This window comes from Halichoerus grypus, chromosome 2 (genome assembly GCF_964656455.1).
Source record: "Halichoerus grypus chromosome 2, mHalGry1.hap1.1, whole genome shotgun sequence".
In the NCBI taxonomy this organism is placed as follows: domain Eukaryota; kingdom Metazoa; phylum Chordata; class Mammalia; order Carnivora; family Phocidae; genus Halichoerus; species Halichoerus grypus.
The window spans coordinates 205630084-205645284 of record NC_135713.1 but is presented as its reverse complement, the minus strand read 5'-3'; the positions used below and the strand labels follow the sequence as shown (position 1 = coordinate 205645284).

General features: G+C 44.4%; 1 protein-coding gene across 7 annotated transcripts in view; it reads right to left on the bottom strand.

The window, feature by feature from the left end:
- Positions 1-15201, bottom strand: part of TNRC6C (trinucleotide repeat containing adaptor 6C) — a 148860-nt gene that overhangs the window by 67898 nt on the left and 65761 nt on the right. For all 7 annotated transcript variants that reach the window (XM_078066167.1, XM_078066169.1, XM_078066168.1 and 4 more), the window contains exon 4: positions 10969-11295. In XM_078066167.1, coding sequence (XP_077922293.1) covers positions 10969-11295 — 327 coding nt within the window. The remainder of the gene's footprint in view (positions 1-10968; positions 11296-15201) is intronic.

Genomic DNA, 15201 nt, shown 5'->3' with positions numbered 1-15201 from the left:
GTCTCAGTAAAGCGACTTGGAAGAGTGTTCTGCTGAACGGCACGTGGCCCTGTGCTCTGGCACGGAGGCAACAAAGGGGAGGTGACACCGCTACCACGGGGGCCCCAAGAGGCTCGGTCCTCACCGCTGCACGGAAATGCCTGCATCCACTTTGAAACAAGGGCTTTTGTCCTCAAGACCGCAAAGACTGGAGATCCCTATACATGGAACTCTTTGGAGGGGCTGAGAGGAGGCTAACAAGGTAATTTGCTACTCATTTATCAATGGTTTATTACTTACTATGTAAGTCACTAAAACTAGTTTTCTACTTAAATGTTTTCAGTTGTAACGAAAACAGTAGGTAAGGAAAAATGTGAAAGAGACAATTACTATGATGGTTTTCATTGTGATTAAACTCTCAGACGTCCAAAATCATATAAGCATTTACCTAAGAAAAGTACTTTTGTGGGCACTATTTAAATACATAGAAACCAAAAAGCTAAGGATGAATAGTAAAACTACTTCTACACTGTGGTGCTATACTTCTGATTTTTGGCCCTATTCCTTGGTGTTCCCAGTTCTGGTACATTCTCAGTGCCCCAGGAACGCTCTTTGCAAAGAGAACCCCAGGCCATGATCGACACAGGCATGACAGGCTTCGCTCCGTGCCTTAGTTTTTCCTTAGTCCCTTTCTTTCACTTGTATCTTGTTTTGTCATTTATTTTTCCTGCTCAAGAAGTTTGACAATGAGAAACAATTGTGTCCTATTATTCTAATATTTAAAAAAATAATAGTTTGAGGGGCACCTGGGTGGCTCAGTCGGTTAAGTGTCTGCCTTTGGCTTAGGTCATGATCCCAGGGTCCTGGGATGGAGCCCCACATCAGGCTCCCTGCTCAGTGGGGAGCCTGCTTCTCCCTCTTCTCTGCTCCGCCCCCTGCTTGTGCTCTCTCTCTCGAATAAATAAATAAAATCTTAAAAAGAAATAATAGCTTAAACATAAAAATCTTTTTAAACGCTTGAAAGGTCTCATACGCTAAAGCAAAAAGTTATGATTTTAATGCTACGGTTATGGTTTTCGACTATAGACTCAAGTGGATTTGAAAATACCACTCACCACAGTCTTCTCAGCACACAGGTAAAAACAACACAAGCAACAAAACACAAACAGTGGAGCTGATATTGCCACCACGTGGAGGTGTTAACCCTAGAGCCTGGAAAATTAGGCTGCATCCACTCCCCGCTGTCTCCTCCCCACTCAGACTCCTTTCAAGTCTTCTGCGGGTCTCTGAGGAGCACAGTTTGAGCAACTCTGTTCGAGGGAATCCCTGAGTGTCTCTCCCCCTCCTCCTCCTCACCACCATCGCCACCACGTTCATCCCCAGCACCACTGTGCGCTGCCACCGCCCACCATCATCACAACATATTCTGGTAAGAGAATTTATTCCAAAAATGACAATTTAAAAGACCATTCATTATTCTCTTTATGTTCAAAGCACACCATTATTCTTAAGAGAACTTTATGGCTTCGACAATATTTGAATAACACACTTTGCATAAACCAAAGTCTCTTGACTGTGTTATCAATTCACAAATCTATGTTTTAGTTCTAGTCTAAAAGAGAGAACTATGGGGAAGAAATTTTGTGAAATGACTGACTTGTAGGAGCAAGCATTTTGAAATGAATGAAAGCTCTGAAATAAAAGACTGAATTCTCTTATAGGTGTTCTAGACTCTCTTGTAGAGCCCAGGAGCTCTGAAAGGCTAAAATCCATACCTGTAATATAACAAGTCTGAGAGAGTTTATAACTAGGGGTTGTCATATCCATCACATAACACTTTGAAGTTCTGAAGTATCTCCACCCACACTGAATTAACTGAACCTTAACAAATTATGTCCATTTTACAGATTGGGAAACAGAGGCTCAGAGAGGTCAAACTTGGAGACGGTGTTATAACTAATAAGCAGTAAAGATGGAACTGAAAGCTGCATCTAGTGCTCCTTCGGCTCCACCATTCTACTATCAAAATAATTCCCCCTAAAAAAAGCCTTAAAAAGAAAAAAGTAATGAAGTTTGTGTATTATGTTAAATTCTCTTTTCTTCTGCTGTTCAAATGGTCTACACATTCTAAAACTAGGTATCTCTATAAAAATCTAGGTAACATAACTGTCTTAAGTGATTAATTTAAAAAGGATTACACAATAGCATGATTTAAAAAGAAAAACTTTCTTTTTAAGCTCCAAAATGTTACCATATAAAGATAAAATTTTCAAGGAAAAGTATTTAACGAAGAGCTTCCAGGAGCTAGAATAAGCAAAATTTTAATGAGGTATCAAATTCATCAGATAGGGAAGTGTGGACAAGATTTACTCAGAAGTGTGCATAATGCTTAATCAGTACTAACACCGACAGGAGCACAGAGTTCATGCTTCATGACCATAGTCCCTGGAACTAAAATGACAAAAGAGTAAACCGTACATTAAACGAAGTAATTCCAAATGCTTTCCCCTAGTAGAAAATGTTTCCTAATGCTTACTGATAACACAAGTTCCCTGCCACTCGTCTTTCAAGACGCAAGATAAATGTTAACAACTGTTTTCAGCTTTTGAGAGGCAAAGATGCCTCCCCATCCACTGCATTTACTGTGTGCGAGAATCTCACGGAGAAAGCGCTTTGAATTCAGAATTCCATCGCGGGACAGACTCTATAAACATTTCATCTGTCAACTTCCACAAATGCAAGGAATTATGAAATGCAGACCGGAGTAAAAGATTTACTGGGAACAATACTCCAAGTGTGCACAAGACTCCGCGTTCGGGCCTGTGTTTTCTGCAAAGCAGCACTGGGACAAGCTTGCTTCCTCCAGGTTAAGAACCTATTAGCACGGTGACAAAACGCGGGGCAGAAGGCGCTGCTTGGCGCTTGGGGAGGGCGCGCCGGGAGCTCGCGAAGCGGGGGAGAGCGGCGGGAAGAGCAGGGGTCACGGCCGCGGTCAGGGTAGTGGGCGCCCAGGCGGCGGAGCGGCCGCACCGCGCTGGCCGGCGGCTCCCTTCCAAGACGCCATTTTATCCAGTCGGAGCCGCAGCCGAGGGCCCAGGGCGCAGAGCTGCCGCCCCCGCCGCCGCGCTCCGTCTCCTGCTCCGCGCCGCCGCGGGTGGGGTACCTGCGGGCAGGGGCCGCCCCAGCCCCGGGAGACGCTACCTGGCGAGCCGGCCACCTGGCGAGCCGGCCGGGCCGCGCAGCTCCCCCATGTCGGCCGCGCGCCGCAGGAGCCTCCCGCTGTGGCGCCGCCAGCAGACTCCGCGCCGGCCTGCGCCCCGGCAACCTGCGGGCGCCCGCGGAGCAGGGGCCGGCCGTGCCCTTTCCGCTCCGGGAGGTATCCGATTCATCCCCTTCAGCGAGGGGGAGGCGTCCACGGAGGGGATCTGAAAGCTCTGATTATCTAATTGCAGCTGACACTAAACCGATCTTCCTTCCTCTTTAAATTCTTTCGATTGTCACCAACGTTTGCACTTCAGGACCAGCTACAGGGAGCGCCGGGGCCCCTCTTCTGCTGTCCTGAAAGTCAGCCAAAAGAATAAGGGCATAATGCCTACCGGCTGCATGCAAATAAATGCTGCTCTTTCATACCGCCTTTGTTGTGCGTTCCTTCTTCCTTCTCGCTTTTCCTAAACAACCCTGAAACATGTGGCATACCAACACTGGCGATAATATTCTAAACGAGCCCCATATGTAAACTGGCAAGTGTCCAACTTCTTAATTACTTTCCTGCCTCTATCTAAAAAAGATCTAAGAAGCAAACACTACCCTACTGCATATTAATCAAAGCCTCTGTTTATAAATGTACAAAGCAGTCACCAAAACAATACATTGTTCTGCCTTTAGCACAATGAAAAAGAGGTGTTTTTTTTTTCTTTCTTTAAAGATTTTATTTATTTATTTGACAGAGAGATAGAGAGCACAAGTAGGCAGAGTGGCAGGCAGAGGGAGAGGGAGAAGCAGGCTCTCCGCTGAGCAGGGAGCCGGACGTGGGGCTCGATCCCAGGACCCCAGGATCATGACCTGAGCCGAAGGCAGCCGCTTAACCGACTGAGCCACCCAGGCGCCCCTTTTTTTCTTTTTTTTTAAAGACAAAAAGCTCTCAAGTGTTTGGAGCTAGAGCTACGCAGCAGACTTGCAAATCTTGCCTAGAAAATCACAAGACAAAATGACATTTTTCTGGAACCTGTATCGTGTGATTCACTACATTTATATACTACCACTTATCTTACCAGTTACAAGTGTTTGCCAATTGGCTACATGAGCTCCCCTCCACAAATTCATAGATGAATTAAAAAATCCATTTTCCCCTGCATTATTTTTTTAGAAGGCCAATGTTTTATTTCAAGACAAATGTTGCTTAAATAGGGAAACTGGACCGGGGCTGGGAGGAACCCTGGCCTCTCCGTCTCATTTTGCAGGAGCCCCTCTCCACCCCTGACAACTCTTGAGTACGCCTCTTTGGATACTGCAGTGATAGAAGACCTGAAACCCAGCAGAAGTTCCACTGGTTCCCAAACACAGGTCATGCTTTCTCTCCGTGTGGGGCAAAGCACGATGTCAGTCACTGGAAGGTTAATAATGTTCCTACATTTGTAACTGTTTCAAAGAGACAACAGTTGACAGTTTGTCCCTCCTGCCTTTTGACATTCTCAACTCCCCTACCGCTAGCTCATGCCACAGGGCAAGCGATAACCGCTGAGCAATAGGGACTGGGAGGGCAAAAGAGATGTATTCCCAGTTAGAATAGCTGGGTCAGGAGGGGCGCCTAGGTGGCTCAGTTGGTTAACCCCTGACTCTTGATCTCAGCTCAGGTCTTGATCTCAGGGTTGTGTGTTCAAGCCCTGCGTTGGGCTCCATGCTGGGTATGGAGCCTACTTAAAAATAAATAAACAAAAAGAATAGTTGGGTCAGGAGATAGGACCACCTAAAATTTTTATAAATTCTACCAAACTGCCCTCCCTAGTGGCCACACTAGTTACATCCCTACCTGCAGCAAATCAGAGTTGCCCCTTCCCACGCCCTCACCAGTCCGGTGGAGTTGTTCTGGAGTCTTGCTGTGAAGACTAAAAAATTAATGTGTGAAGCACTTGGAACTAGGACATAGTAAGTACTCAATCAACAGTACTGCTGGTATTACAATAGATTTTCAAGTTTTGGCAGTTTGGTAAGTGAAAAATGGTGTATCACTGTTGTTTTCATTTTCACTTATTTTCCTCCTGGTCACAAATAATACTATCTCTCAAAATGCTTAGGACTCATTTGTAGTAGCTTTACGATCTGCCTGTTCACATTCTTTGCCCATTCTCCTACTGGACTGTTTTTTTCCTTGTTGATTTATAGGAAGGCTTGGTATTTCCTCTCAGGTTTTATTTATGGGATTGTACAAAAAAGTCTGTAACTTTCATACACTCAACATTGTCAGGCTTTCTTTTCACAGCTTCTTGCCTAAGAGAACATTTCAGGCCACAATCTGGAAATGTTCTCCTGTGTCACCTGCAACAGTTTTCATGTTTGTTTCGTGTATGGTTTTCTAGCACTGTGTTGATGGGAGCTGCCACTTTCCCAGTAGTTCGGGAGGCCATACTAACCTAAACCTCCGTGTGTGTGTGTGTGTGTGTTTTCCCTGGTCCCTCCAGTGTATCTCATCAATTTGTTTGTTTACTCTTGCCCCAGTAACACGCAGTTGTAATTAATTACTGGAGGATCATGGCTCTATTTGATAGCTCATTATTCTTTTTAAAAATTTTCTTGACTATTCTACTTATGTACCTTCACTCTTCTAGATGAACTTTAGAATTAGCCTACCAAGTTCCAAAAGCAATGTGCTGGGATAGCTTTGAATATGAATTTGATGTGACTGGGTAATCACAGTAAGTTTTTGTGCTAGTTTATTGCTTTACTTAGTAATACTAACAGCTACCTTTCCAGCCCCATCTCCCCTTACTGCCCCCTGCACTTCAGCCACACTGAACCACCTTCATCACCCACGGAGGCTGCTCTATCACCTGCCTTTCACAGCTAATCCAAAACTCAGCTCAGGTTGCCTCCATGGGAAAGCCTTCCTTGGCAGTCCCCCATCCTCAGTCTGGGTTAATGGGCATGTGCCCCCTCCCCGTTATCTCTTGGTGGCACCCCAACCCACTTAGGCATGACTATGTATCCCTATACTTAGTAGGCATTCAAGAAATGTTTTGCTTGGTGACTTAATGCAGACATGCTTGAAGAGACCACAGTTCTGGCGGGTTAGCCTCTCCTCCTGTCAAAGGTATGCAAGCTGTGTGTGGGACTGCTGCCTAGGCATTCTGATGGAGTAACCAGAGGAAAGAGACGGTGCATAAGTATTAAGCTAGCGATCAGCCTGTCAAAAATGGCAAAAACTGGCAATGCAATTTTTCCATATGAACAAGTTTGACAGATTACTGTAAATTACAAGGTGAATCGTAACAAAACTTTGTAACAGCCAGACTGATCTACTGACATATCCTTTTCAAAAGCATGTGGGACATAAAGGAAATGAACGAGTACAGAAACGACTGTCAGTCTGGGTCTCTGCACACGCTCCCACTGCCTCATGTAACAGCACAGAACACGTAGCTGCGCTTGCTGCGCTAAAACGAGTACGACTTCAGTTTTCAATTCTTTACACACGTTCCCGTTTCTACACCGACACTGTTCACTGGTATCTATAAGTGCTTTCTGTATACACTGGGGTGGACAAGATCGCTTTCCCTTACTCCAGCAAACACTGTGACAATCCCTCCACAGGGAGGAGGAAGTAAGGCAAACGGCCCTGCACTCAGATGGGAGGGAACCAGGATGCTCATTAATTTTAGCAGGTTTTCACTATAACTTCTTAAAGCTATGATAAAGGTGATTCAAAGTCCACTGATTCTTTCCAGGGATATTTAACCTTCTTTAATCTTTGCCAATCACACTATACCTTTGGTGGGTGAAAAAAGAGTCCACATGCTGATACACTTGGGAAATATAGAAATTAATGTGCTGGTCTGAAATAATCCCTTTCCACTTTTCTTTTCACGAGAAATGGTCTGCTGCTAAAATCTTAAGGATGAGTCATTTACCCGCTCCCGGCTTGGGTAATTCAATCTTAGTTCAGTGACCGAACATTCCTACTTTTTAACTTAACCTTACTGTCAGAGGAATGGAATCATGAGCAAAACTGCATTTTTCAGGTGTGGCTACAGGGGTGGACACCTGCTGACCCAGAATCAAACTCAATGACAATCTATGTATTATTAAAAAAAAAAAAAAATTATGCGAGCTTTTACTTGAAGCAGTATCTAGAAAAGTTTCAATGTAACAAGAAAATGTGGCTACTCTTCTGGATTTCACCTGGATATGAATTTAGTAAGTAACTTGCACCATGAAAAAGTTCACAGAATGCTTCAACTCTAGGAAGGATAGCTGAAATTTCAAAATGTACACAGGTCAGAGAAAGATGAGAAAGCTTTTTTTTTTTGAAGATTTATTTATTTGAGAGAGAGAGCGAGCACACAAGCAGGAGGAATGGCAGGCAGAGAGGGAGAAGCAGGCTTCCCACTGAGCAGGGAGCCCGATGCGGGGCCTGATCCCAGAACCCTGGAATCGTGACCTGAGCTAAAGGCAGACACTTAACCGACTGAGCCACCCAGCACCCCTAGGATGAGAAAGCTTTATTGCACTGTGAGGAATTTATTCATTTAAAAATTTTGCAAGTTTAAGAAACAACTGCTGCTCCATAATAGCATGTCAAAGATGGGCACATATTTGATGCACTTATGGAGCACTTACTGTATGCAAGGCCCTCTGCTGAGTACCAAACAAATAATCTCACTCTCAGAGTCCTGTAGAGTAGGAATCCCCCCATGTCACAGGTGAGAACTCTAGAGGGCAGGCCGTGAAAGTGACTTGGTCAAAGTCACACAGGAGGTCATGGGTCTGGAAACTTTATTAAGCCGTGGCTCCACCAGCCTGTCTCCTGACCCCTCAGCCATGCTGCCTCCATGCACGTTGCTGCCCCCTGCAATCCCCGTGCTGACTCCCGAACACCACCAGACGGAGTTCCCGCAACGTCTCCATGGACAAAATCAAACAAGCTCTTTGGAACAGTATTTGACTCAGAAATTAAAGGGAAGAGACCTTAGAGATTAGAGGTCCTGAGAGGTTCAGACCTCTGATTTTGGATGAGAATGAAGTCCTAGGTGAGGGGTATGACCAGTGAGTGCTATAGCTGCCAGGACATCATTCCCCCCCACCCCCCAGTGTAGAGCTCATTCCACCCCTCTAGACTGGTCATACCATAGGAAAGTGAGACTCTTTACAGGATACTTTCAATTTAATCAAGAGCTGAGACTCTTAAAATTAATCAGCAAACAACGTAGGCTGCACAGTGTGCCATGAAGGTGAAGCTGTATTTGCAGACTGAGCACCTTCCTGCAGCAAGAGGAGCAGAGAGTGGAAGCACGGAAGGGGCTTCGTGGGGCGGGGCCGTGATGACCTGGACAGAAAGGAAGGGGAAGGCCATCAGGTGCATGCACGTACTGAGACAGACGACACTGAGCCTGGCGTATTTGTGACACAGTGAGGAAACAGTGCTGGTAGAATGGAAAGTAAGCCAAATAGAATAGAAGGGAAAATGCTGACTAGACAAGGCTGTCTTGACAGCCAGGCAGAGAAAGCGAGACTTTGTGCAGTAGGAACTAGTAAGGCAGGACAGGTTTCGAGGGGACCTGAATCAGAAAGGTTCATCTGGCTATGATACCAGCAACTGTTGGGAAAGAGATGAAATTGGTATAAAATGAAAACTTTTGTTTGGGAGCCAAAAATCAGTCATTTCTTATTTTATTAATATAATATAGATAGATTCCATTTTCTGAGACGTTTATACAGAAAATGCTGATTTAGTCTCCCCCTGTATCTATATCTATCTATCTATCTATTTTTAACTATAATAAACTAGAAATAGCTTTCCAGAGGCTATTTACAGAGGCCAATATTTTAATAAAGGATATTATTTCCAACCCCCAAATTTGAAGCAACTCCTTATTTTCTACTTATCTAAGAAAGTCCTGGTAACGTCCTGCACCAACAGCATCTGATGGGAACCCTGATGTGGTCCTGCCAACTAATCATGTAACAATGGGATAAGGCCTGAAAAAAGCAGGGTTGTTACAGTTCTTTTCCAGTTTTTCAAAACAAGCATCTGAAGTTAAAACACCAAGCTATTTAGGGATGACTACACACTCCTTGTCTGTGTTAAGATTTTCCTGAGGACCATGTTTCAGTGTAGAAAGTAACTGTGTTTGATAATAACTGCTTGCGGTGAAGTAGACAGACTATATTCTTGGTCAATGACTATATTTGATAATTTCTTTTTTTCCCTTGCTTTTTGCTGACAACCATTGACCTACATACCCTCTACCAGGAATTCAGCAGATGAGAGTCAAGACTATTTAAAGACATATGGCCAAGCTAAAAATATTTGTTTCAAATATACCACAAAGTTGGAGTTTTGAGAAATACTGCTATTAATACTCTTAAGCCATGGGTGCCTGGGTGGCTCAGTTGTTAAGCGTCTGCCTTTGGCTCAGGTTGTGATCCCAGGATCCTGGGATCGAGCCCCACATCGGGCTCCCTGCTCAGCAGAGAGTCTGCTTCTCCCTCTCCCACTCCCCCTGCTTGTGCTCTCTCTCTTGCGGTCTCTCTCTCTGTCAAATAAATACATAAAATCTTAAAAAAAAAAACAAACAACTCTTAAGCCATGTTGGAATTATTCTCTATGTTAGAAAGCAGCACATGAAAGAAATATTAATATAACTTGTGGCAGGTTTCTTTTAGATCCCGATCTAATGTAAGAAGCTTCCTTGCTTCTGAGGCCTGAGTCTCACTACCATGACCAAAGACGGTGTCCATGCCAGCACCAATGCTGATTGTGAAATCATTCGAAATGGAACGATTTAAGAAAATAACAGGGAAACACAGCAGTTGAACACATGTACTTTGCTCTCTTCCAAAAATTTCTCTAACACTTTGGTAAAGCAATTGTTTAAAGCAGGAGTCCATCAGTAAGGTCAAGAAGATAGAAGAGGGGAGAGAGGAGAGGACAGGAGAGCGTCAGCAAGCAGTCTAGGAGCTGGAAAGTGAACGAACGAGTGGTGATTTCTCTCAGGAGTCAAGAGAAAGCTGGTGTCCAACTGCAGGCAAGGATGCCAGCCAGAAGCAGGGGGATCAGAACCCCAGACACGCAGGGGCTGAGCACGAGACCTGGCAGGTTTGGCTCAACGTGTCTGAACAAGTGACAGTTAGAAGCACCCACTCCCGATCAAACGCTGTGACCTCCCCGCAGAGAGCGCAGGCACAGTCACGGGCCAGCCTCGGAAACGGGCAGGGAGGTTTTATTAAGAATTCTCACTGCAGGATTCTATGGCATCTGCCTTGACAGATGCACATGTACTCTTGTGCAGACCTCTAGTTTCTGGTGAGAAACAAACTTAGCTGAAGGAGCTAATGCCATCAGAAAACCGATGAGAAATAATATATAGAAGTAGGAGGAAACAGAACTGAATTTTAAAATTCAATTGAGGGGTGCCTGCATGGTTCAGTCAGTTAAGCATCTGCTTTCGGCTCAGGTCATGATCTTGGAGTCCTGGGATGGAGCCCTGCATCAGGCTCCCTGCTTAGTGGGAAGCCTGCTTCTCCCTCTTCCTCTGTCCCCCACACCACTCGTGCTCTCTCTCTCTCTCTCTCTCCCTTAAATAAAATCTTTAAAAAAAATAAAATAAAATTCAATTGAAATGAATCTATCCACCATCTAGCTAGCTAGCTCCCTCCATTATATGCATATAGTGAATATGGACCAAAATATGTCTATTTGTATCACTGTACACCAAAGTTGAAAATGGCACACCGGTTCTGATAAAAGGAATGCCTCATTCTACGTGTTTTTACCTGGTTGGAGCTTACTGGGATGCTGCTGCGCGCCGGCTCCAGGGAGGGGAGGAGGGCTTACCCCTGCGGGCCCAGCACCCTGGGTCGGGCTCACACTGGCCAGGGCCCCTGCAGGCAATGGCTGGCCTCTCTTTAACAGCTGCTTCTGTTCTTGCTGGCGGAAGCGTGGAGGCACCTCGCGAGGCAGGTAACGGGACGCAGCTGGCTGCTGGCTGCTGGCAGATGCACGTTTGCCATTGCTGCTGCTGGACAGAGTGCTGGTGCAAGTGCTGGTACTGGTACCGGCAGGTTGGGGCTGGCTTGAACAGGTCTTAGTAGGTTCTGGCACTATAAGGAACAAAATGACAAGAACCCAAAACTTTAGGAACACTCCTTAAAACCCAACCCCAACCAAAGAAAACAAAATAAAAACTGAGAAAGAAATGACAATGTAGTGCTTTGGAAACAGAAATGGACTGAAGTCCAGAGGTTCAGGTTTGAGACCCAGTTTTCATAGACACTAACTGCAATTCTGAGCAGCAGGTTTTGGGCCACAGTTTCCTCATCTGTAAAATGAGTGATTCAGTTAGCTTAGAGCAGCAGTTCACAGCAGTTCACACTTTGGCTTACAGCAGACTCACTCAACAAGTTCCCAGGTGACTGATCTGATGATGCTGGCAGTCCCTGGACCACACTTTGAGAACCACTGCTCTTGGCCAGTGTTTTCTCAAATTAAGGGATCTTAGATGCCCATCAATTTATATATATTTTTGTTTTAATTCTGATGACAATACACACACGTGCATTCTGTGTTATCCGATTAAAGCACCTGTGCTGATACCGTCGCTAGCACTACTCTATTACAGATTTGCTGGAAAAGCATACAGGTGCGCTAACTTGCAAATGATGCATTTGAATTAAGTGAAAGCCAAAATGCCATCTGAGTGTTGCATAAACAAAAGTTCCACAGTAATTTCAACAGAAAGGAGGAGCAGGGGAGCTGAGTGGTAGCCCTGATAGGGCTGTATTATTACTAATAAGCATGCCAAATGCGAAGGTGATTTGAGTAGTAACCCTGCATTCCTAAGGGAGCACAGACACATGAAATGCAAAGAATTTGAGCCTCAAGTTGTTCCCATCTTGAACTTGAAACATGAACATCCAGGGCATAACATTTACCTTTTTTTAAAAAAAGATTTTATTTATTTATTTGAGAGAGAGCACATGAGCAGGAGGCGGTGGTGTCAGAGGGAGAGAAAGAAGCAGGGAGAGAAAGCAGCTCAGCAGGGAGCCCGATGCGGGGCTCGATCCCAGGACCCTGAGATCATGACCTGAGCCAAAGGCAGATGCTTAACTGACTGAACCACCCAGGTGCCCCCAAAGGATTGATTTATTTATTTGAGGTGCGGGGGGGGGGGGGGGGGGTTGAGGGAGAGGGAGAGAGAATCTCAAGCAGACTCCGCACTGAGTGTGGAACCCAATGCAGGGCTTGATCCCATGACCCTGAGATCACGACCTGAGCCAAAACCAAGAGTTGACTGCTCAATCAAATGTGCCACCCAGGTGCCCCTACCTTATTGTTTGAAAAAATGGGTTTTTTTTCTACTTAATTTGTAAATGTCTTTATGTAAAATGAGTTTATACCTAGTTCGGTGTATATCTAAAAAGTGTAAGTAACATTATAAAAGTATTTCCAGTCAATCCTGGGGGGAACACAAAATGTTACTGTTGGCCTGCATTTCTCGTCTTCCAGCATGGGCCCTGCCATGCGCCTATGGCCCTGCACTATCTCACAGTCTGCGTCTGCAAGGCCTCTGCCCACTGTTCTTTGGTCGCCCTGCCCAGCAAACCCTTAATCCTAGATGAAGCCACTGTCCACTCTCTCCACTCCTGACTCAGATCACAGCCATGTAGTCTGGTGTCACTATGAGTTTGTGTCCCTAACCCAGGGCACCCTCAGTGCTTCCCAGCCATTCTACCATCTCCTGGGTCTGCTGGGTTCCACTGCTGTCAACGACTCACTCAAAGACCTTCCACTCTGGAGCCGCTAAGGCCTTCCTTTAGCTCCTCCTCCTCAGAAGATGAACTCTGACTACTTTCCAGAAGGAATAAAAGCCATTAGGCAAAACCTTCAAGTTTCTGCCACTCCAAATACGTGAGCATCATACTGTTCTTTGTCCCATGCCTGTTACTCCATCTGTGGTGAATACTGTATTTTACCAGTTCTAAGACTTACATTTCTTCATATGTTAATAGCATTTACATCAGGATGTGTCCTACCATTGAGGACACATCAGTCAATTGGCAGTGTTTTTTCTTTCTTGGTATATGAATATGATGGTATATGGTGTATGATATGGTATATGGTAGATGATCTCACAATCAACAGCTGACTCCCTCAGGTTCCTTCCAACTCTGAATACCTAGGATTTTCTAAGGGAAGAACAAAGGATGTGGCACGCGGCTTTCGTGCTGTGATGGCTATCCCTTCCGAGCGCAGAGTTTCTCTTACCCATGTTCTGCCTCTCTGCTCCTATTTCCCTGGCCTTGCTACAGATCTGGAACATTTTTTAGATGTTAGATTGATGGTTATTCACCTTCAACTCAAAGGCACAGGAAATGAACATCCATTCTATCTTTCCTTTAAAAAAAAAACCTATAAAACCTATTATAGGTTGATTTTTAAACACAGGGGCTTTCAAATGTATTTTTTTCTGACACTGGCCTTTAGCTAATTAAAATAGCAGAAGTTCCTAAGTATTTACCCCAATGAGTTGAAAACTTCTATCTACACAAACCTTGACAGGAGTGTTTAGAACAGTTTTATTCCTAGTTGCCCAAAATGGGAAGCAACTGAGATGTCCTTCTATAGGTGATGGATAAAGGAACTGGTACATCTGTACAATGGAAAATTCACATTTAAAAAAAATGAGCTATCAAGTCCCGACAAGAAATGAAGGAATCTTACATGCCTACTGCTAAGTAAAAGAAGCCAGTCTGAAAAGGCTTCACAGTCTATGACTCCTACTATATAACATTGTGGAAAAGGCAAAACTATGGGGACAGTGAAACCATCAGTGGTTGACAAGGGCTTGGGGAGGGCGGAAGAGGTACAGCACAGGGGACGTTCAGGGCAGTAAATCGGTTTGATACTTTAATTGTGGATATATGACATTAGCATTTGTCAAAACCCATTAGAACTGCATAATACAAAGTTAACTCAAATGTAAACTGTGGACTTTAGTTAATAATAATGTATCAATATTGGTTCATTGATTGCAACAAATGCACCACACCAAGGCCGAAGTTCATAATGGGAGAAACGGAGGATGTGTTAGGGGTGGGGAGAGGAAGTATTGTGGGAACTCTATACTTTCTGCGCAATCTTTCCGTCAACCAAAAACCGCTCTAAAAAAAAAAAGTCTATTAGGAACTCTCGTACACTGTTGGCGGGAATGCAAACTGGTGCAGCCACTGTGGAAAAGAGTATGGATGTTCCTCAAAAAATTAAAAATAGGGGCACTTGGGTGGCTCAGTCAGTTAAGCGTCTGACTCTTGATTTCAGGTCATGATCTCCGGGTGGTGAGATGGAGCCCCATGTCGGACTCTGCACGGGCATAGAGTCTGCTTAAGATTCTCTCTCTCCCTCCCCTTTCTCCCTCTCTCTAAAAAAATAAATAAATAAAAATAGAATGACCATATGATCCAGTAATTCCACTACTGGGATTTACCCAAAGAAAATGGAAACACTCACTTGGAAAGATATATGAACCCCTATGCTTACTGCAGCATTATTTACAATAGCCAAGATATGGAAGCAGCCCAAGTGTTCACTGATAAACAGATAAAGAAGATGTGGTACACACACACACACACACACACACACACACACACAAACACATATGACACTGGAATATTACTCAGCCACAGTAAAGAATTAGATCTTGCCATTTGTGACAACATGGATGGACCTAGAGGGTATAATGCTAAGTGAAAGAAGTCAGTCAGAGAAAGACAAATACCATATGATTTCACTCATATGTGGAATTTAAGAAACAAAACAAACGAGCAAATAAAGAAAATAAAGAGACAAAAAAACAGACTCTAAAATACAGAACACAAACTGGAGGTTCCCGGAGGGGAGAGGGGTGGGGGATGAGTGAAACATGTGAAAGGGATTAGGAGTACACTTAGCATGATGAGCATGGAGTACTCACTAGACTGTACACCTGAAAACTAATAGAACACTAATTA